The sequence below is a fragment of the Somniosus microcephalus genome, unplaced genomic scaffold, assembly GCF_052327205.1.
Source record: "Somniosus microcephalus isolate GS21.2 unplaced genomic scaffold, FLI_Smic_1.0 unresolved_chr5, whole genome shotgun sequence".
Taxonomy (NCBI): domain Eukaryota; kingdom Metazoa; phylum Chordata; class Chondrichthyes; order Squaliformes; family Somniosidae; genus Somniosus; species Somniosus microcephalus.
Window position 1 is genome coordinate 12,497,924 of NW_028225183.1, and position 21,159 is coordinate 12,519,082.

General features: G+C 44.1%; 1 protein-coding gene across 1 annotated transcript; it reads left to right on the forward strand.

The window, feature by feature from the left end:
* The first annotated feature begins 280 nt into the window (after positions 1–280).
* Positions 281–19,951, forward strand: LOC147087534 (Fc receptor-like protein 5). The gene is made up of 7 exons (XM_085977762.1): positions 281–491; positions 1,819–2,112; positions 10,620–10,913; positions 12,485–12,775; positions 14,476–14,772; positions 17,536–17,658; positions 19,821–19,951. Exons 1-7 carry the CDS (start codon positions 281–283, stop codon positions 19,949–19,951), a joined length of 1,641 nt encoding a protein of 546 aa, XP_085833888.1.
* Positions 19,952–21,159: the final 1,208 nt, after the last annotated feature.

Here is a 21,159-nt window from a genome sequence, read left to right on the forward strand (position 1 = left end):
GAAAGGCACTATAGAAATGAAAGTCATTCCTTGTTTCTTTGTAATCAAATCCCGAACTCCCCTCTTGTGGAATATGTGTATCCGGTGTGAAACTGTGCTTCAACAACACACAATCATCATTGAGTTTCCAAATTTGCACTGCACTTGAAAATCCGCGGGACCATTTCACATTGTACTTTCCATTTATTTTACCACAGATTCACTAACAACACCAGTGATATCGCTTGATCAACCGACTGGGGTGTATGTAGCAGGAGAGACCGTCACCATTACCTGCACCATGACAGGAGATTATCGCAGTAAACTGTTCTACTTTTACAAAGTTAATCAATCGCTGTATACAGCTCAAACCATCGTAAAGGACAACTTTGGAACACTCGCGGTGACCAATGAAGACCAAGGAGGGCGGTACCAGTGCCAATATGCAACCTTCGTCAATGGAAGGTGGTTAGAATCTCATCGCAGCGAGCCTGTGACGGTGAATATAGCAGGTGAGTGACAGGGAGCAGAGATTTTTTCATGTATTTTTCATCACTCTTGGTATTTTTATAAAATCATGCTTTAATCACTGCAACAAAATGAATGGTTTAATATTAGTGGAGAGGAAGATAACTGAATGGGTTTTGATCTTATTGCTCAACTCTAGATATGATGCCTGTAACACTGAGCCCTGCATTTACCCGCTGTGAATCTATTACCGGCAAAGCTCGTTACTGGAGATAAGGGGGTGAAAACCGTCACGGGCGATAGCGATTGGGCCGCCCGTTTTATGCCCCGCATGAGTTTGTTTTCAATGTGTGTAAATTAAATCGTGACCACCTGCTTCAAGGAGCCACTAAAGAAAAAATGCTTCCCTTGATTGGCACCTCATACACCACATTAACATTCACTTCCTCCACCACCGGTGTACCATGGCTGCAGTGTGTACCATCTACAAGATGCATTGCAGCAACTCGCCAAATCCTCTTCAGCAGCAGCCTCTAAACACGCGACCTCTTCCATGTGTAAGGGCAGCAGGCGAATGGGAAGACCACCAGCACCATGTTCCCCTCCAAGTCACATACCACCCTGACTTGGACATATATCGCTGTTCCTTCATCGTTAAATCTTAGAACTCACTGCATTGCTGTGCACTTTGACTGCACCGGCCTCACTTTGGTTCAATTAGAAGGCCACCCACCACCTGCTGAAGGGGAAACTAGTGATGGACAGCAGCTGCTGGCCATGCCAGCGACTACCACAACAGTAATGATAACAATAATTGTGGTCCCACCAAAACAGCTCGATTATGTGAAATGTGTGACAGTTACAGCCTCGCTGGGATTGGGCTCTAACTGCCTTCACTTGTTGGAGGTTTCATACTTGCACTGGTGCCGGTGCCTTTCACTCTTTCTGATCGCATCTTCACCTGGGCTAAATTATCTGCACTGGGTTTATCAAAGCAACCATTGCCTTGTTCCCGTCGTGTCCCAGAGTAAAATCTCCGACCTAAACCAGACTTTGGGCAGCGAACTCGAGCTACTTTAGGTTCTTTGGCTCTGCCATCTGATTTCGTACATTACAACAGCGACTACACGTCAAAAGTTGGAAGTTGGTGGTACAGCGCATTGGGACGGCCCGTGGTCATGAAAGGCGCTATAGAAATACAAGTCTTCTTTGTTTCTTTGTAATGAAATCCAAACTCCCCTTTTGTGGAATCTCTGTATCCGATGTGAAACTGCGTTTCAACACAGCGTAATCATCATTGAGTTCCCAAACATGCATTGTTTAAATCCGCAGATCCATTTCTCATTGTAATTTCTATTAATTTTAACATAGATCCGCTAACAACACCAGTGATAGCTCTTGACCAACTGAGTGGGGTGTATGTAGTAGGAGAAATGGTCACCATTACCTGCAGTACAACCAGAGATTATCGCGATAAATCCTTCTATTTTAACAAAGATAATCAACGGCTGTACTCCGAGCAAATCGTCACAAAGGACAACATTGGATCATTTCCGCTCACCAGGAAAGACCAAGGAGGGCGGTACCAGTGCCGATATAGAACCTCCGTCAATGGAAGGCGGTTAGAATCTCATTGCAGCGAGCCTGTGACGGTCATTGTAGCAGGTGAGCGACAGGAAGCAGAGGATTTTCATATTTTTTCAAGCTTTTGGTAAGTTACAAAATCATGTTTTAATCATTGTATCAACATCAATGGTTTAATATTAAGAGAGAGGAAGATAATCGGATGAGTTTTGACATTATTGCTCAACTCTAGACAAGATTCCTGCAAAGCAAGGCCCTGCATTTACCCGCTGTGCATCTGTTACCGGCGAAGGGCATTATTGGAGATAAGGCAGTGAAATTGGTCACGGGCGGTTGCGCAAAACGGGCGATAGCATTTCGACCGTCCATTGTATGCCCCGCCTGATAAAGTTCTCCATTTATTTATTTGAGTAAAGTCGAATATTGACGACTTGTTTCAAGGATCCGCCTGAGAAAAAATAATCCCCTATATGTTTGAACTATCAAAGTTTAGTGCCACAGGTACAGAACGGCGCCAGGGATTTAACTCCACTGAGTGTAGCATCACCTCAAGAAGCTCCCCAGACTGACTGGCCTTGACACATTACAGGTTTCTCTGTCAGAGAAAAGAATCTGCGTGCCAAGACTTTCAAAATGATCCTGTTATGCGTGGTATTTTAATCTAATTTCCGTGTGCGGGTCCATATTCCTATGTGCATTACTTTTCGGCAGCACTTCGCAAACTCGTGAACTTCAGCACCCAGAAGGACAAGGGCAGCAGGTGCATGGGAACAACATCAACTCCAAGTTCCACTCTTACATGTACATTGGCTTTGTGCTGAAACGAGTCCGCCTGAAGATATTTCTTGCATTTATGCTTCCAGGCAGTCCATATCTTGCAAATTTTGTACATATACTAGCCTTGTCTGCCCTACTACAGTGCATTGACATTTGGCGACCGCTACCTGATCTTACAGAATAAATCTTCATTTAGAATGACACGGATTAATCAGTGCCAGTCAGCATGGGTTTGTTAAGGGAAGGACCTATCTGACTAACTTGATTACATTTTTGAGGGGGTAACAAGGAGGGTCGATGAGGCTAATGCGTTTCATGTAGTCAATATGGATTTTAGCAATGCTTTTGATAAGGTCCCGCATGGCAGTCTGGTCAAGAAAGTGAAATCCCATGGGATCCAAGGCAAAGTAGCAAGTTGGATCCAAAATTGATCAGAGGCAGGAAACAAAGGATAATGGCCCAAGGGTGTTTTGGGGATTGCAAGGCTGTTTCCACTGGGGTTCTACAGGGCTCAGTACTGGTTCCTTTGCTTTTTGTGGTATATATCAATGATTTGGCCTTGAATGTAGGAAGTATGTTTAAGAAGTTTGCAGCTGATACAAAAATTGGCCGTGTGGATGATACTGAAGTAGGAAGCTGTGGACTGCAGGAAGATATCAATGGACTGGTCAGGTGGGCAGAACAGTGGCAAATGGAAATCAATCTGCAGAAGTGTGACATAGTGCATTTGTGAAGGGCTAACAAAGCAAGGGAATTCACGATAAACGTTAGGACACAGAAGTGCAGAAGATCAGAGGGACCATGGAGTGCATGTCCACAGATCGCTGAAGGCAGCAGGACAGGCAGATACGGTGGTTAAGAAGGCAAATGGCATACTTTCCTTTATTAGCCAAGGCATAGAATATAAGAGGAGGGAGGTTATGCTTGACCTGTATAAAACACTAGTTAGGCCGCAGCTAGAATATTGCATGCAGTTCTGTTCACCACATTGCGTGAAGGATGTAATTGCACTAGAGGTGGTGCAGAGGAGAGTTACGACGATGTTGCCTTAGCTGGGGAAAGAGTGAATAAGCTGGGGTGGTTTTCTTTGCAACAGAGGAGGCTGAAGGGAGGCCCAATTGAGGTGTATAAAATTGTATGGGGCCTAGATAGAATGGATAGGAAAAATATATTATCCCTTAGAAGAAGGGTCGATAACCAGCGGACATTAAGTTAAAGAAATTGATCGGAGTTTTAGAGAGGATTTGAGGAGAATGTATTTCACCCAGAGGGTGTTGGGGATCTGGAACTCACTGCCTGAAAAGATGGTCGAGGCAGAGACCCTCATCACTTTTAAAAAGTACTTGGATATGCACTTGAAGTGCCATATCCTGCAAGGCAACGGGCCAAGTGATGGAAAGTGAGATTAGGGTGGATAGTTCTTTGTTGGCCGGCACGGGAAAGGTGGGCCTCTCTGTGCTATAAATTTCGATGATTCTATGATCAACTCCAAGTTAGAGTCATAGAGTCATAGAGTTATACAGCACAGAAAGAGGCCCTTTGGCCCATCGTGTCTGCACCGGCCATCAAGCCCTGCCCAATGTAATCCCATTTTCCAGCATATGGTCCTAGCCTTGTATGCTATGGCATTTCAAGTGCTCATCCAAATGCTTCTTGAATGTAGTGAGGGTCCCTGCCTCTACCACCCTTTCAGGCAGTGAATTCCAGATTCCAACCACCCTCTGGGTGAAATAGTTCTTCCTCAAATCCCCTCTAAACATCCTGCCCCTTTCCTTGAATCTATGCCCCCTTGTTATTGACCCCTCTACTAAGGGAAAAAGTTCCTTTCTATCTACCCTATCTATGCCCCTCATAATTTTGTACACCTCAATCAGGTCCCCCCTAAGCCTTCTCTGCTCCAAGGAAAACCACCCCAGCCTGTCCAGTCTTTCCTCATAGCTGAAGCACTCCAGCCCAGGTAACATCCTGGTGAATCTCCTCTGCACCCTCTCCAATGCAACCACATCCTTCCTATAGTGTGGCGACCAGAACTGCGGACAGTATTCCAGCTGTGGCCTAACCAGCGTTTTGTACAGCTCCATCATAACCTCCCGGCTCTTATATCCTATGCCTCGGCTAATGAAGGCAAGTACCCGATATGCCTTTTCAACCAACTTATCCACATGTTGTGCTGCCTTCAGGAATCTACGTACATGCACACCAAGGTCCCTCTGATCCTTTGTCTTTCCTAGGGTCGTACCATTCATTGTTTATTCCCTTGCCTTGATAGTCCCTCCAAAATGCATCACCTCACTGTTCCGCCCATCTAACCAACCCGTCTAGATCGTCCTGCAGACTGAGGCTACCCCCCTTGCTATTTACCACCCCACCAATTTTCGTTTCATCTGCGAACTTACTGATCATACCTTTTACATTCACATCCAAATCATTAATGTAGACCACAAACAACAAGGGACCCAGCACCGATCCATGTGGTACCCCACTGGACACAGGCTTCCAGTCACAAAAACAACCTTCGACCATCACACTCTGCCTTCTGCCACTAAGCCAGTTTTGGATCCAATTTGCCAAGGCACCCTGGATCCCATGGGCTCTTACCTTCGTGACCAGTCTCCTATGCGGCACATTATCGAAAGCCTTACTGAAATCCATGTATACGACATCCACTGCACTACCCTCATCCACACACCTAGTCAACCCTTCGAAAAATTCAATCAAATTGGTCCGACATGATCTTCCCTTGACAAAGCCATGGTTACGATCGCTGATTAATCCTTGCCTCTCCAAGTGGAGACTAATTCTGTCCCTCAGAACTTTGTCCAATAATTTCCTTCCACTGATGTTAGGCTCACTGGCCTCTAATTCCCTGGTTTATCCCTACTGCCCTTCTTGAATAATGGTACTACGTTAGCTGTTCTCCAGTCCTCTGGCACATCCCCTGTGGCCAGAGAAGTTCTGAAAATTTCTGTCAGAGCCACTGCATTCTCCTCCTTTGCCTCACACACCAGCCTGGGATACATCTCGTCCGGGCCTGGGGATATATCTACTTTTAAGCCTACCAAAACCGCTAGTACCTCCTCCCTCTCGATGCTAATATGTTGAAGTATATCATAGTACCCCTGCCCGATTTCTACATCTACATCGTCCTCCTCCATATTGAACACAGATGCAAAAAATTCATTTGAAACCCCACCTACATCTTCTGGCTCCACACACAGATTACCACTTTGGTCCCTAATGGGCCCTACTCTTTCCCTAGTTATCCTCTTGCCCTTAATATACTTATAAAACACCTTAGGATTTTCCTTTATTTTGCTCGCCAGTGTTATTTCATGGCACCTCCTCGCTCTCCTAATTTCTTTTTAATTATCCCCGTGCACTTTTTATACTCCTCTAGGGCTTCCTCTGTCTTTAGTCCTTTGTATCTTCCAAAAGACCCCGGCCTAGAAATTCAGTCGCGTTTACGCCCACTTATTAGCTATAAAGTGGTTTGCGCCTGAAGTTTTTTATCGCCCGAAATTCAGATGGACCCTAACATCGGCGTTAGCCGATAACGCCGCGCCGGCACCGATGACATCATCGGTGTGCGCAGCGCCCCGGTTGCAATGCTATTCCGGCCCGATGGTCAAATTCAGTTGCGGCCGCCTCGCCCGTGGCAGCCGCAAACAGCGTTTGTGAAACGGGGTCTTGCAGCTCCGAAAGGCCGGCGCATAAAGGTGGAGTGGCGGCCGGCCGCTTTTCCGGCGGCCGCCTGCCCGCACCTCCCTCCCCGGACTCCTGCACCACCCCCCCGCGGCATTGATGTCTGAGTCCCACGAGCCCGGCACTTCTCCGTGGTGCCGGGCTCATTTGCCGGGGGAATCCACCGGTGATCTGACGGCTGCAGGCAGCTCCTCCTTAAGAGAAGGAGGAGGCCTGCAGTACCCCAGCCTGCCTCACCGCATCGGGTGCCGCAGCGGGAGCTGGACGCCTGAAAGTGACATTCATCGCACCTAGCGAGGTGGCCAATCCCTGCAATAGCGCCCGCCGCCATCTTGGCCCGTTGCAACTGAATTTTAGGCGGGCGCTACGGGAATCCTGGCGGGCGCAAAATTTCGGGCGCAAAAGACCTGGCGGGGCCATACCTTATTTCTAGGTCCCCCTTATTTTCCTAATCCATTCTCGTATTTCCCTTGACATTCAATGTTCCGGGGGCTTGTTTGTCCCACCCTTGACCTTTACGGGAACATGTTGCCATTGTACTCTCTCAATTTCCTTTCTGAAAGATTCCCATTGCTCCGATGTGGATTTTCCTACAAGTAGCTGATCCTGCCTTATCTTATTAAAATCGGCCTTCCCCAATTTAGAACATTTATTTCCGGTCCATCTCTGTCCTTTTCCATGACTAACTTTTATCTCACCGAATTATCGTCACTGTCACCAAAGTGCTCACCCACTAACACTTCTACGACTTCCCCGGGCACATTCCCTAGAATTAGGTCCAGTACCGTCCCCTCTCTTGTAGGACTTTCTACATGCTGGCTCAAAAAGCTCTCCTGGATGCACTTTATGAATTCTGCACCCTCTAAATCTTTCACACTCTGACTATCCCAGTTAATATTGGGGAAGTTGAAACCCCCCACTATTATTACCCTACTATTTGCACATTTCTCTGAGATTTGCCTACATATCTGTTCCTCTATCTCCCCCTGACTGTTTGGGTCCTATAGTACTCTCCCAGCAAAGTGCTTGCCCCCTTTTTGTTTTTAAGTTCTGCCCATATGGCCTCATTAGAGGAACCTGTTAATATATCATCCCTCCTTACAGCAGTAATTGACACCATAATAAATATTGTGACACCCCCTCCTCTTTTATTACCCCTCTCTCTTCCCTGAGGATTCTATACCCCGGAATATTGAGCTGCCAGTCTTGCCCCTCCCGCAACGATGTCTCTGTGACAGCAATAATATCATACTCCCATGTGTTCATCAACAACTTCAGTTCATCCACCATATTCGCAATACTCCTTGCATTAAAATAAATGCCATCCAGTCTTGCATTACTCCCTTGTGCCGTTACATATTTGCTCTATCCTCCTATTCCTATAATCACTAGCACGTGGCACCGGGAGTAATCCAGAGATTACAACCTTTAAGGTCCTGCTCTTTAATCTGCTACCTAGCTCCCTAAATTCTTGCTGCAGGACCTCATCCCTCTTCCTACCCATGTCGTTGGTCCCAATGTGAACCACGACCACTGACTGTTCACCCTCCCCCTTCAGAATGCCCTGCAGCCTTTCAGTGACACCCTTGACCCTGGCACCAGGGATGCAACAAACCATCCTGGAGTCATGTCTATGGCCACAGAAACGCCTATCTGTTCCCCTTACGATAGAATCCCCTACCACTATTGCGCTCCCACACTTTTTCCTCCCTTCCTGTGCAGCAGATGCACCCCCAGTGCCAGGAAGTTGGCTGCTGCTGCCTTCCCCTGGTAAGTCATCCCCCTTAACAGTATCCAAATCGATATACCTGTTTGAGAGGGGAATGGCCACAGAGGTCTCCTGCACTACCTGCCTGCTTCTACTGCTCCGCCTGATGGTCACCCATTTCCCTTCTGCCTGTGCAGCACTTACCTGCGGTGTGACCAACTCACCAAACGTGTTATCCACGATCCTCTCAGCATCGTGAATGCTCCAAAACTCATCCATCCGCAGCTCCAGCGCCTCAATGCGGTCTGCTAGAAGCTGCAGCTGGATACATTTCCGGCACACATGGTTGTCAGGGACACCGGCAGCGTCCCTGTATTCCCACATAGCGCAGGTGGAGCATAACACAGGGCTGGGCTGTCCTGGCATGACTAACCCTTTAATTAATTTAAATTAATTCATTACAACCAATTAAATATATACTCTAGGGCGCTTGTATGGCAGAAGTCCATCCTACATCACAGAGACCCTAGAAAATATAAGCCGCAGAATTGAAGTTACCTTACAGCTAACTGATATATTTAAGGGCCCTTGTTTATAAACAGTCCCCGCTACACCACAGAGACTTTAGAGACAAAACCCACAGAATTACGGTTTATAAAGAGAGAAATACTCACCAACCAATCACTTACCTGCTTTCTGGTGACGTCATACATCGCTTTCTTTTTACTTCTCTCCTTACCTCTGAGTTCCGAGATTGGAGACTGGTACACCTGACCTGCTCTCTGGAGGCTTTTATACTCACCGCTCTCCACTCAGCCCACGATCCCGCCGACTTGCGCTCTGCACTGATGTCTTACCTGGTCTCTGGAGCCTTTTATAATCACCGCTCACCGCTCAGCCCACGATCCCGCCGACTCGCACTCTGCACTGAGGCCTTACCTGGTCTCTCGAGCCTTTTATAATCACCGCTCACCGCTCAGCCCGTGATCCCGCCGACTCGCACTCTGCACTGAGGCCTTACCTGGTCTCTGGAGACTTTTATAATCACCGCTCACCGCTCAGCCCGCGATCCCGCCGACTCTCGCTCCGCACTGAAGTCTTACCTGGCTCTGCAGCCTTTTTAACTCACCGCTCACCGCTCAGCCCGCGATTCCCGCCGACTCTCGCTCTGCACTGAGGCCTTACCTGGTCTCTGGAGCCTTTTATACTCACCGCCCACCGCTCAGCCTGCGATTCCCGCCGACTCTCGCTCCACACTGAGGCCTTACCTGGTCTCTAGAGCCTTTTATACTCACCCCTCACTGCCCAGCCCGCGATTCCCGCCGACTGTCGCTCCACATAAACACCATGGCTACTAGAACAGGTCGGAGGCTATGAATTCTGCAACGAAAAAATCACCGGCTGACTCTGCATTGTCTTCCCACCATCTACATGCACAAGTCAGGAGGTTGATGGAATACTTTCCACATGCAGGGATGAGAGCAGCTGCAACTAAGTAAGGTTGGCACCATCCTGGACAAAGCAGCCCTATTCATTGGCATCCGTCTACAACCTTAAAAATGTACTCACTCCACCACCGGTGCTCAGTGGCTGCAGTGTGCACCCCTTACAAGATGCACTGCAGCAACTCACCAAGGATTGTTCAGCAGCACCTCCCACACCCGCGAGCTCTCCCACCGAGAAGGGAAAGGGCAGCAGGCGCATGGGAGCACCATCACCTGCAAGTTGCCCTCCAAGTTACATACAATCCTGAAGGGGAAAGTGAGGATGGACAGTAGTTGCCGGCCATGCCAGTGACTACCACAACAGTAATGATAACAATAATTGCAGGCCCACCAAAACAGCTCGATTATGTGAAATGTGTGACCATCACAGCCTCGCTGAGGTTGGTTTCTAACAGCCTTCCCTTGGCGGAGGTTTCATACTTGCACAGGTACCGGCCGCAGTGCAGGTATAATGGAGAATTTCACTCTTTCTGATCGCATCTTCACCTGGAATAACTAGCAGCACTGGGCATTTCAAAGCAACCATTTCATTGTTCTGCTTGTATCCCAGATTAAAATCTCCGGCTTAAAACTGGACTTTGGACAGAGAACTCGAGCTGATTTAGGTACCTTGGCTCTGCCATTTAATTTCCTACATCACAACAGCGACTTTTCTTCAAAAGTGAAAATTGGCGGTAAAGTGCTTTGGGATGCTCCGAGGTCAAAAAGGAGCTAGAGAAATGCAAGTTTTTCCTTCTTTGTAATCAAATCCCGATCTCCCCTTTTGTGGAATCTCTGTATCCAAAGTGAAACTACACTTCAACACTGCACAATCATCATTGAGTTCCCAACCTTGCACTGTACATGAAAATCCGCAGAACCATTTCTCATTGTACTTTCCATTTATTTTAACACAGATTCGCTAACAACACCAGAGATAGCTCTTGATCAACCGACTGGGGTGTATATAGTAGGAGAGACGGTCACCATTACCTGCACCGTGACGAGAGATAATCAGGATAAAACCTTCTACTTTAACAAAGATAATCACAGTCTGTACTCCAATCAAATCATCACAAAGGACAACATTAGTACATTCCCGGTTATCAGTAAAGGACAAGGAGGGCGGTACCAGTGCCAATATGGAACCTCCATCAATGGAAGGTGGTTGGAATCTCTTCGCAGTGAGTCTGTGATGGTCACTGTAGCAGGTAGGTGACAGTGATCAGATGATTCTTCATATGTTTTTTTCATAGCTCTCGGTATTTTGAATAAAATCATGCTCTAATCACTGTAACAAAATGAATGTTTTAATGTTAGGAGAGAGGGAGGAAATCGAATGCGCTTTCTCAACTCTAGATAATATTCATGTAATATTGGACCCTGAATTCACCCGCTTTGAATCCATTAATGGCAAAGGGCGCTACTGGAGATAAGGGGCAGAAAAGCGACACGGACGGTACTGCAGATTGGGCAAAATCAAATCGGCGTCCCGTTTCACACTTGCCTTAATTCTGATTCCATTGAAGGCAATGGAAACTAAAATCTGGCGATGTGTAAAGCGGGTTGGCGTCTGTTTTAGGCTACTGTACAAGACGAATGTATTCTCAACTGCATCTGAATTTTGTGAAATCAACACCGATAAAACATGAGCTCGCAGCCTGCGGCGACACTTGGAGGGTAACTTTAACCACATCCTCCAGGAGGGAAAGAAGTGGATAGGGAGCTGCCTCCCGTTTTACTCTCCGCAAATGATACCCTCCATTGTCTTGAATGGAGTGTAATGTGGTGCCAGATTACAATTGCCAGTGTAACTCAGTTCTGAGGGAATGCTGTGTTATGGAGCTGAGAGAGCTGAAACTTTGCAAAGTGAATTCCTGACCTTCTGACAGGGGGACTGAAGGCTGTGTCTTGTCATCAGACAATCTATGACCCTGATTTCCAGCTTTACTCCCTAAATCTCTGCATCTACCACAGGGAAATGTTTAAAGTCAAATGGCATCATTCTTACATAATTTTAACTCCACTGTGTGTATATTCACCTCAAAAGGCACCACCAGACTGGTTGGCCTTGTCAGATTAAAGATTCTCAGTCAGATAACCGAAACTGCGGAACGAGATTTTCAATATCATCCTGATATGTGAAATATTTTCATTATCTACATTTCCATATCTGTCATTGGATTGCATTTCGACTACACCTCACAAACCCGTGACCTCCACCATCATAAAAGATTTTGACAGTAGTTGCATGGGAACAGCATCAACTCCCAGTTCCACTCAAAGCCACACACCTTCCTGACTTGGAAATATATTTCGTGTTCCTTCATCATCGCTCGGTCAAATCCCTGGAAGTCTGTAGCGAACAGCATTGTGGGAGCAAAAGTGGGTTCAAAAAGACGGCCGACCGCCATCCTCTTAATGGCAACTGGGGTTGGGCACTAAATTCCGGCCTTGCCAGCGACGCCCACATCCTAGAGCCCAAGTTATGGCTGGACTAAATTAGCAGAAATGTTAATTTCAAACCAACGCCATCCCCTTCTCCAGATATCACGGAAGGTAATTTCACTGATAAGCCAAGGTTTTGGGACTAGACCCCCAGCTGGTTTATTTTCTGTCCAATTCTGTTTGAAACCATCAATTCCACTTTTGTAGAATCTCAGTCGCCGATGCAAACATTCCCCATTAATATGTTACAATCGTTACTGAGTTACCACACTTTCATTGCACAAGATAATGCAGAAATCCATTTCTGTTGTTCTTTCTATTTATTTTACCACAGAACCGTTAACACCGCCAGTGATATCACTTGATCAACCGGCTGGGGTGTACTCAGAGGGAGAGATGGTCCCCATTACCTGCACGGTAGACAGAGAGAATCATGGTCAAATCTACTTTTACAAAGAAAACCAACGGCTGAACACTTCTCAAATCGTCACAAAGGACAATATTGGAACATTCTTGGTTAACGGGACAAACCAAGCAGGGCGGTACCGATGCCTATATAGAATCTCTGTCAATAGCAGGTGGTTATGGTCCCAGATCAGTGACGCAGTGACGGTCACTATAGCAGGTCAGTGAAGAGGAATAACGATTGTTAATACTTCTAATCAACGGTATTGGTATTTTACTAAAAATTCGAAGCAGTTTAAATGATAATTGTTTATATATTTCACATAGAGGCTCCCTGCGCTCCGTTATTAATAGTGTCTTTGAAAAATGGGGTAAACATTCGGCATTTACTGTTGTGGAAATGGAGCATTGTTGCATTACATATTATGACATAGAATTTACCACACAGGAACAGACCATTTGGCCCAGCTGGTGTAAGCTGGTACTTAAGCTCCACACGAGCCTGCTACCACACTAATTCATCTCATCCTATCTATATATTATTCCAGTCCCTTCACCCTCATGTGTGTATCGAGTGACTCCTAGATGTATCCAAATTATTCACCTCAACCACTCCAAGTGGAAGTGATATCCATACTCTCGCCACCATCTGGGATTTACTAGTGACTATCTGATATTCAAGGCCCCCAGATTGGGACTCCCACACAAGTGGAAACATTTTCACTAAGTCTAGCCTATCAAATCCTTTCATAATCTTAAAGATCTCCATCAGCCTTCTGTTTTCCAGTGAAAAGTTCCACAGTCTGTTCAGCATTTACTGATAGTTTTAAACTCTGATTTTTTGGTCATCCTTGAAAATCATTTTTTGCACTTTCTCCTTTGCCTCTCTAACATTTTAATAATATGGAGACCAGAACTGTGCAGAATACTCCACATGCCTAACCATTTTCTGCAGGCTGTGGGGTATTATTGCACTATCTATGTTCCAGATTTCCAATTTCACCCCAACATGTCTGACCTGTCTGAGCGATTTGGTTAACACCACAAACCACGGAGAGTGGTAGCAATGCCAATATAGATCCTCCGTCAATAGCAAGTGGTTAGAATTGACGGTCACAATAGCTGCTGAGTGAAAGGGAGCAGAGATTTTGAATATGTATATTCAACTCTCTTAGTATATACAGAAACCATCCATTTTTAAACATACCATTGCTTAATATTCACAGAGAGGGTGTCTGCGCTCAGCTCAGGTTTTTACCATTGAACCTGAACACACAGGCTGATGCTTTACTGTCAGCGACACCATTAATCACAGAATCACAGGGCACAGAAGGAGGCCATTCGGTCCATCGTGCCTGTGTCTGCTCTGAAAGAGCTGTCCAATCAGTCCCTTTGCCTTAGCTTTGGAATCCTTACCAATATGTGATGCCCCGAATTAGACACAATACTCCGGCTGGGATTTAACCATTGAGGTAGAAAGGTTTATCACAACGTCCTTACTTTTGTATTCTGTTCCTCTATTGATAGAGCATTTCAACAGACTTCTCAATCATTATCGCTACCTTCAAAGATTGTTTACATAGACAATAGGTTTCTCGCTTCCTCCATCCCAATTAATATTATACCTTGTAGGTTATATTGTCTCTCCTCATGCTTCCTACCAAAAATCTTCACTTCATATTTCTCTGTGTTAAATTTAGTCTGCAATGATTCTCCCCATTTCAAAACCCCGACTATGCCCAGCTCATGTGTTTTTTTATCATTCTCACATCTATCTATCTTTACGAGTTTGTGTGACCTGCAAACATTGAAATTATACACTGTATACACAAGTCCAGACCATTAATATTTTGGATCCAGAAAGTAAGTCTGTATTACATTGTGAATCGATTGTTAATACTTGTTCCTTTTGAAATACAGGTCTACCCAAACCAAATATATCAGTGGACTCCAGTGTTGCTGTGAATGGTGGAAATGTTATCTTTATCTGTACAATCTCCTGGGACATTCCTGGCTTTACATTTTACTTATACAGGCACGGAAAAAATAATTACTCAGGTGTCCAGCCTGCGGCTATAGGGAGCAATTCTGTCACTTTCACTATCAATAATATAGATCATGCCGAAGGAGGAAATTTCAGCTGCCTGTATGAGGGGAGTGTGGAGGGGAGACAGCTAACATCGGCTCTGAGTGACCCGGTACTTATAACTGTAAGAGGTCAGTGAGATTCACATATTCACTCTGTTTATTTCTTTTCCATTTAGGCTGAATCAGTTGTTTTATTTCTTGATTGCAGAAAAAATAAATGAATTTATCATTGAATGAAAGACTAATGTATGATTAAAATAGTTAGGAATGCAATGGATCAATGAAGCAATTAGTGAATCAATCTGTCATACTTGACTATGTTGCCATTAACTTTAGAAGTATCCAATGATATGATGAGTTGCAGGATTGAAAGAATTTTTCTCATCCTGTCATTGCGATTTTCCCAGTAACACACCAGGCTGATGCTTGTCCTATAGATTTGAAGCTTCTTCCTAATGTGCTTGAGAGGGGCACATATTTAATTGCCGTTAAATGTATTTGGAAGTGAACCACCCTTGCCCAGAACCACTGTGCAAATATCAGACATACGAGACTTTAAGGAAATTGTTTCTGCATTTAATTTGGTAGTTGTTGTTACAATTTCTCTTGGAATATTTCGCTGAAAAACAGCATAACAGTTATCCAGTTAACACAGGAAACATTGATGGAGATGTTGCAGCTATTTTACAAGTTTAATATTACCGCCAGGTAAACGCTCAATTTGAGATGATCCTCACTCTCGCTATTTACACAAAATTATCCCAAACTCAGAACCCTCTAACGAAAATGCAATTAATTTAGCAGTTACCATTAGATTCCTCCTATGCATGTTTCAATCATATCCACAAACTACCCCATAGTATCCACAATGTAATGGTAAATAATGCACGGCTCTGCCTTCCCTTGTAATGATCAGTTTATTTGCATTACAGACAGAGAGGGACGGGCAAACTCACACGTAACTCACTCTCACACACACATTCCCACTCAAACACACTCACACACAACATACACACACCCTCACTCATACACACACACTTACACACACACTCAAACCCACACGCAACCATACACTCACACACACACACTCACACACACACACACAAAATACAGACACATTCACTCACACACATTCAGATTCACACAAACCCACACACATTCTAAAACAGACACTCAGAAACACTCAGATACTCACACACACTCAGGCAAACTCTCACTCACATACTCACACACACAAGCACACACAATACAATCATAAACAGACATCATGCATACACACAAATATACACGCACACACATACACACACACACAAACATACACAAAAACACTCACACACACACACTCATACACACATACACACACTCACACACAATAACACTCACTCACAAACACACACTCACAAAAAGACACACACGCAAAAATATATACACACACACACACACAAACTCACTCACACACACATAAACTCACATACAAACACTGAGACATAAATGCACACAACATTCCGCTCTTTCCATATTGTATTCCGCCTGAGATTCCTGTTCATTAGATGTAGGAATCAACTTAAATAAACTAGCATTTTTGGGAATATAACTTTCCTCATCCCATGATTACTCTTCTGCCTAATGCATGCCAGTGATGTTGTTCTGCTGGAAATATCCTCCAACCTGGTTCAAAAGTCTTTCACCCTGGACATGGTCATAAAGTTGATTTTAACAATTGATTAAATCAACCAAGTAATGAAGTAATCAATCTTAATCGGCAGCAGCTATTGCCGGTACAAATAGGCAGAATCCAGTAATTTAGATACCTACAGGGACTTCAACAACAACAACTTGTATTGATATGGTGCCTTTAACTAGTAACACGTACCAAGGCGCTTCAGAAGAACATTTAGCCACATAAGGAGAACGTCGGCAGATGGCCAACAGCCTGGTCAAATAGGTAGGTTTGAATCAGCGTCTGAAATTGAGGAAAGAGTGGTAGAGAGTCAGAGAGGATTACTGAGGGAATTCCAAAGCTTAGGGCACAGGCTGCTGAAGGCACGGCCCCCAATGGTGCAGCGAATAAAATCAAAGATGCAAATGACGTCAGAATTGGAGGCGGGCCCAGATTTCGGATGGTTGGAGGGAAGAAGGAGCAGGTTACAGAGATAGGGTGATGCGAGGTCCATGGAGGGATTTGAAGACGAGAATGAGAATTGTAGGTCTGGAGGAGTTTACATGGATAAGGAGGGGGCGAGGGCCTTGGAGCGATTTAAACTGGAGAGTGAGAATATTACGGCTGGAGGGGGTTACAGAGGTGGGAAGGGGGCAATGTCCATGCAGAGATTTCAAGATGAGAATGTGAATTTTAGGGCTGGAGGAGGTTACAGAGAGAGAGAGAGAGGGGCGAGGTCCATGGAGGGATTTCAAGACGAGACTGAGAATTGTAGGGCTGGAGGAGGAAACAGAGATATGGAGGGCGAGAGGTCCATGGAGTGATTTGAAGAGTACGATGAGAATTGTAGGGCTGGTGGAGGTTGCAGAGATAGGAAGGGGGTAAGAGCCATGGAATGATTTGAAACCAGGAATGTGCGTTTGCAAATTAGGGCTTTGTCGGAACGGGAGCAAATGGGAATCAGTGAGCACAGGGGTGAGTTAGGATATGAGTAGCGGAGTTTTGGATGAGCTCAAGTTGAGGTAGGGTGAATAACACAGAGAAACGTAGGGCGATTACATTCATCCCAGTGTGATTCTGTCCCTGATCATTAATGCTGAATGAGAATATCATGATTGTTCCGTACTTGCCAATCAAAGGTTAGAAAGGATTACAGAGTGACCCTGTAGTTGTGTTTGCAGTGGAAACGGGAGAATTTCCCATTATCATTCTCTCTTTCTATAATCTTCTAGGATCTTCCTTAACATCTTATTCAATCCCAATTCGTTTGTGCCTCGCCGCATTTATCCTGTGTTGGACTCTGATTATACTGAGAATAGAGTGCAAACCGATAAATGCAAAGAAACATCGTGACGGTACGTGTAAAGGTTGCTGATTCCCCGCAATATTTCGTTCCAGAATAAAGTCAGAAAGGAAGAGATTTTGCTTTTCACACCGTGCTGTAAATAAGTATTAACTTTAACATTATTAAATGTCCACACTACTACTAAAGTTTGTTGCAATGTGGAAACTGAAGGGCCTTATAATATTCCTCTTCGACAAAAATGTGCAGTTTATTTACTCACTCTTTGACAGTGCAAGAAAAGTGGTGATAAAGACAACAAGGTGGTGATGGTTGGCGGGAACTTAACAAAAAGTGGTGGAGTTGTAAATAATTGGCAAAATAAATGCTTTCAGATTGGTCATTTGCATTTTCCTTTAAATTGTCTACACCGATTATATCTATATCAAAATATCCTTCAGTTTATTGATATTTACCAGTTTTAATAGCAAGCTATGAGAGAACTTTGAGAGCTTACACTTCAGCCCCATTGCCACCAATCAGAATGTTCTATGCTTCCTGTTACATCTATTTGCAAAATTATGCTAAACTCATTTCAACCCTGTTAAATGTTTGGAACACCAGTTATTCACAATGCACTGTTTCAAAGGTAATAACATCTTCGTCGCGCAAACAGACTCAACACAGACACATTCATTGTTATGGTGATGATCATCCCTTTCTCCTAATACAGAGATTTGACAACATTTTGCAATAAACTATTATCGATGGAGTCAATCCATTATTATCCAATCAAATACTAACTGACTCTGGTAAGGGTAGCAAGGAGTAGAAAGTGTATCTGAGAGTGGAACCAGTAGATGTAGTGTAATTATATTCCAAGAAGGCATTCCATAAGGTGCCTCTTAAAAGGTTACTGTACAAGATAAGACCTCATGAGGTTGGGGTAATATATTAGCATGCATCAAGGATTGGCTAAACAGTAGGAAACAGCGAGTCGGGATAAATGGGTCATTATCAGTTTGTCAAACTCTACCATGTTGAGTGCCACAGGGATCAGTGCTGGGGCATCAGCTGTAAACAATCTATAATAATGACTTGGAAGAAGGGACGAGTGTAATTTAGCCAAATTTGCCGATGATCCAGTGATAGGTGGGAAAGCAAGCTGTGAAGAGGACACAAATAACCTGCAAAGGGCTATAGATAGGTTCAGTGATTGGGCCAATATTTGGCAGATGAAGTATAATGTGGGAAAATGTGAGGTTATACACTTTTTCAAGAAAAATTAAAAAAACATTATTCAAATGGAGAGAGTCTACAAAATGCTATGTTACAGAGGGATCTGGTGTTCTTGTACATGAAACACAAAAAGTTACCATGCAGGTACAGCAATAATTAGGAAGGCTAATGGAATGTTGGCCTTTATTGCAAGGGGGTGGAGTATAAAAGGAGGGATGTCTAGCTACAACTGTACAGGGCGTTGCTGAGAGCACACCTGGAGTACTGCGTACAATTTTGGTCTCCTTATTTAAGGAGGGAAAAAATTGCACTGGAGGCAGTTCAGAGAAGGATCACTAGGTTGTGCCTGTCCTCATTGGAGTTTAGAAGAATGAGAGGTGATCTTATTGAAAGGTAGATGATTCTGAGGGGGCTTGACAGGGTAGATGCAGAGAGGATGTTTTCCATCGTGGGGCAATCTAGAACTAGGGGGCATAGTTTCAGAATAAGATGTCACCTAATTAAAATGGAGATGAGGAGCAATTTCTTCTCTCAGAGGGTCGTGAATCTTTGGAATTCTCTACCCCAGAGAGCTGTGGAGGCTGGGTCATTGAATATGTTTAAGCTGGAGATAGACATATTTTTCAATGATAAGGGAGTCAGGGGTTATGGGGAGCGGGCTAGGAATTGGAGTTGAAGCCAAGACCAGATCAGCTATGATCTTAATGAATTGTGGAGCAGGCTCAAGGGGACAAATGGCCGACTCGTGCTCCTATTTCTTATGTTATTATGTTCTAAGCGGATGCCCAGAAATCATTATTGCCGTAAGTTGTACAGGAAATGCACGCACAGACAAAAGTGTTTTAATAATGGTAGTAAATGTTTATTGGCGTTGCCCTTAATCACTTGTTGAACATAAGTTGTTTAGCAAATTTATGAAAAACGTCGGGAGAGGCAATTTAGAATTTATGACAGAGCGCCAACTCATGGCTAGCAACTCTAATTTTCTCATGACAGCTGATATCGCAAAGTTGAATTGGAAATGTTGGCATGTTAATTTGCCGCAGCAAATGTTTACACAAATGACCAAGCGAAAATCATGTGAACTGCAAATACGTTCTGTGAACCGGAGGTTTGCGCCTGAATAACATGTAATTATATGGTCGATTCGTCTCATGACGATATCAATGACAGTCCATCACTTGGTTGAGCAGCCTTGATGATACCCATTTCCTTTATCTTCTGGTAGATGATGTTACTGAAGTAATACATTCTGTCGAAAGAGGCGGCGAAGAGACTGCTGTGTAAACAGATGATATGTAAGATGCCATATACAAGTGACATTATTTCCGGAGCAGAGTTTGACAGTACACCGAATCGGAAACACTTGATTTTGAATTCAATCGTGTGTACAAGAAATGTCCATATCTCTTTCTATCAATGGTTTTTGTGGTGTGTGTCTGTGATAGATAGACAAAGCGAATCATTCTCTCTTATGATGCACATCCATAATGATAACATAAGCTTTTAAACCATTAACTTTTGGAATTAATCAAATGCAGTTTAATTGTTGTCGTCTACCTGTCTTATGGATGTGATATTGCTTCTCGAGTTTGGAGACGTTTGCCCTGTCCCTAGAGTTCGTGGAACCGAGCCTGTATTTAAGATTTATTTGAGTATCACTTCTTTCAAATTGTAACTCATCTTCACTTGTAAATTTTACAAGAGAAATTTGAGTTGGCCAAAGCTAATCGGTGAATTATATGATAGTTGTTCTTGCATACACAGAGTGACTGTTACATAGAGAGATAAATAAATAGAGAGAGACAGCTCGCTGTGTGCTTTAGCTATAAAAGTTTGTGAAATGAATCTGTGCTAAATTCACGAAGGATGTAATATGTATTATTTATTAGTGATATGAATATAAGCTCTCTTCATCTGCAGTGAACGCTTAACAGTTCTGACATTTGTTCAACTATTTCAGCAATAAAATAGCAACTGGAGGTGTCGCTAAGTCAAACTACACAGACACGCTAAACCTTAAACTAACTGACCAATGGCAATGCAATAACCAGTTCAAACAATTGTCTGCACCAGTTTGTGCAGACCCATATTTAAAGAGATTACAGCAGATGTAGAGGTGTTGAGGTGCGGATATTAGCAAAATATATTCATAACATAAGTTAAAAGCAATTGGAGCAGGAGTAGGCTACTCGGCCCTTCGAGCCTGCTCGACCATTTAATAAGATCATCGCTGATCAAAATACATTTGTTCCCCAACAGTAACTTCTGATCTCGAGAAGTTATATTGGTACCACAATCCAACAACTCTTATGGCAATCAACTAAAGCCCAGT

Coding starts and splice junctions, on each gene's coding strand:
- LOC147087534 (XM_085977762.1), top strand. CDS start 281: ATGACAGGAGATTATCGCAGTAAACTGTTCTACTTTTACAAAGTTAAT. Junction 492..1,818: donor TGTGACGGTGAATATAGCAG/GTGAGTGACAGG, acceptor ATTTTAACATAG/ATCCGCTAACAACACCAGTG. Junction 10,914..12,484: donor TGTGATGGTCACTGTAGCAG/GTAGGTGACAGT, acceptor ATTTTACCACAG/AACCGTTAACACCGCCAGTG.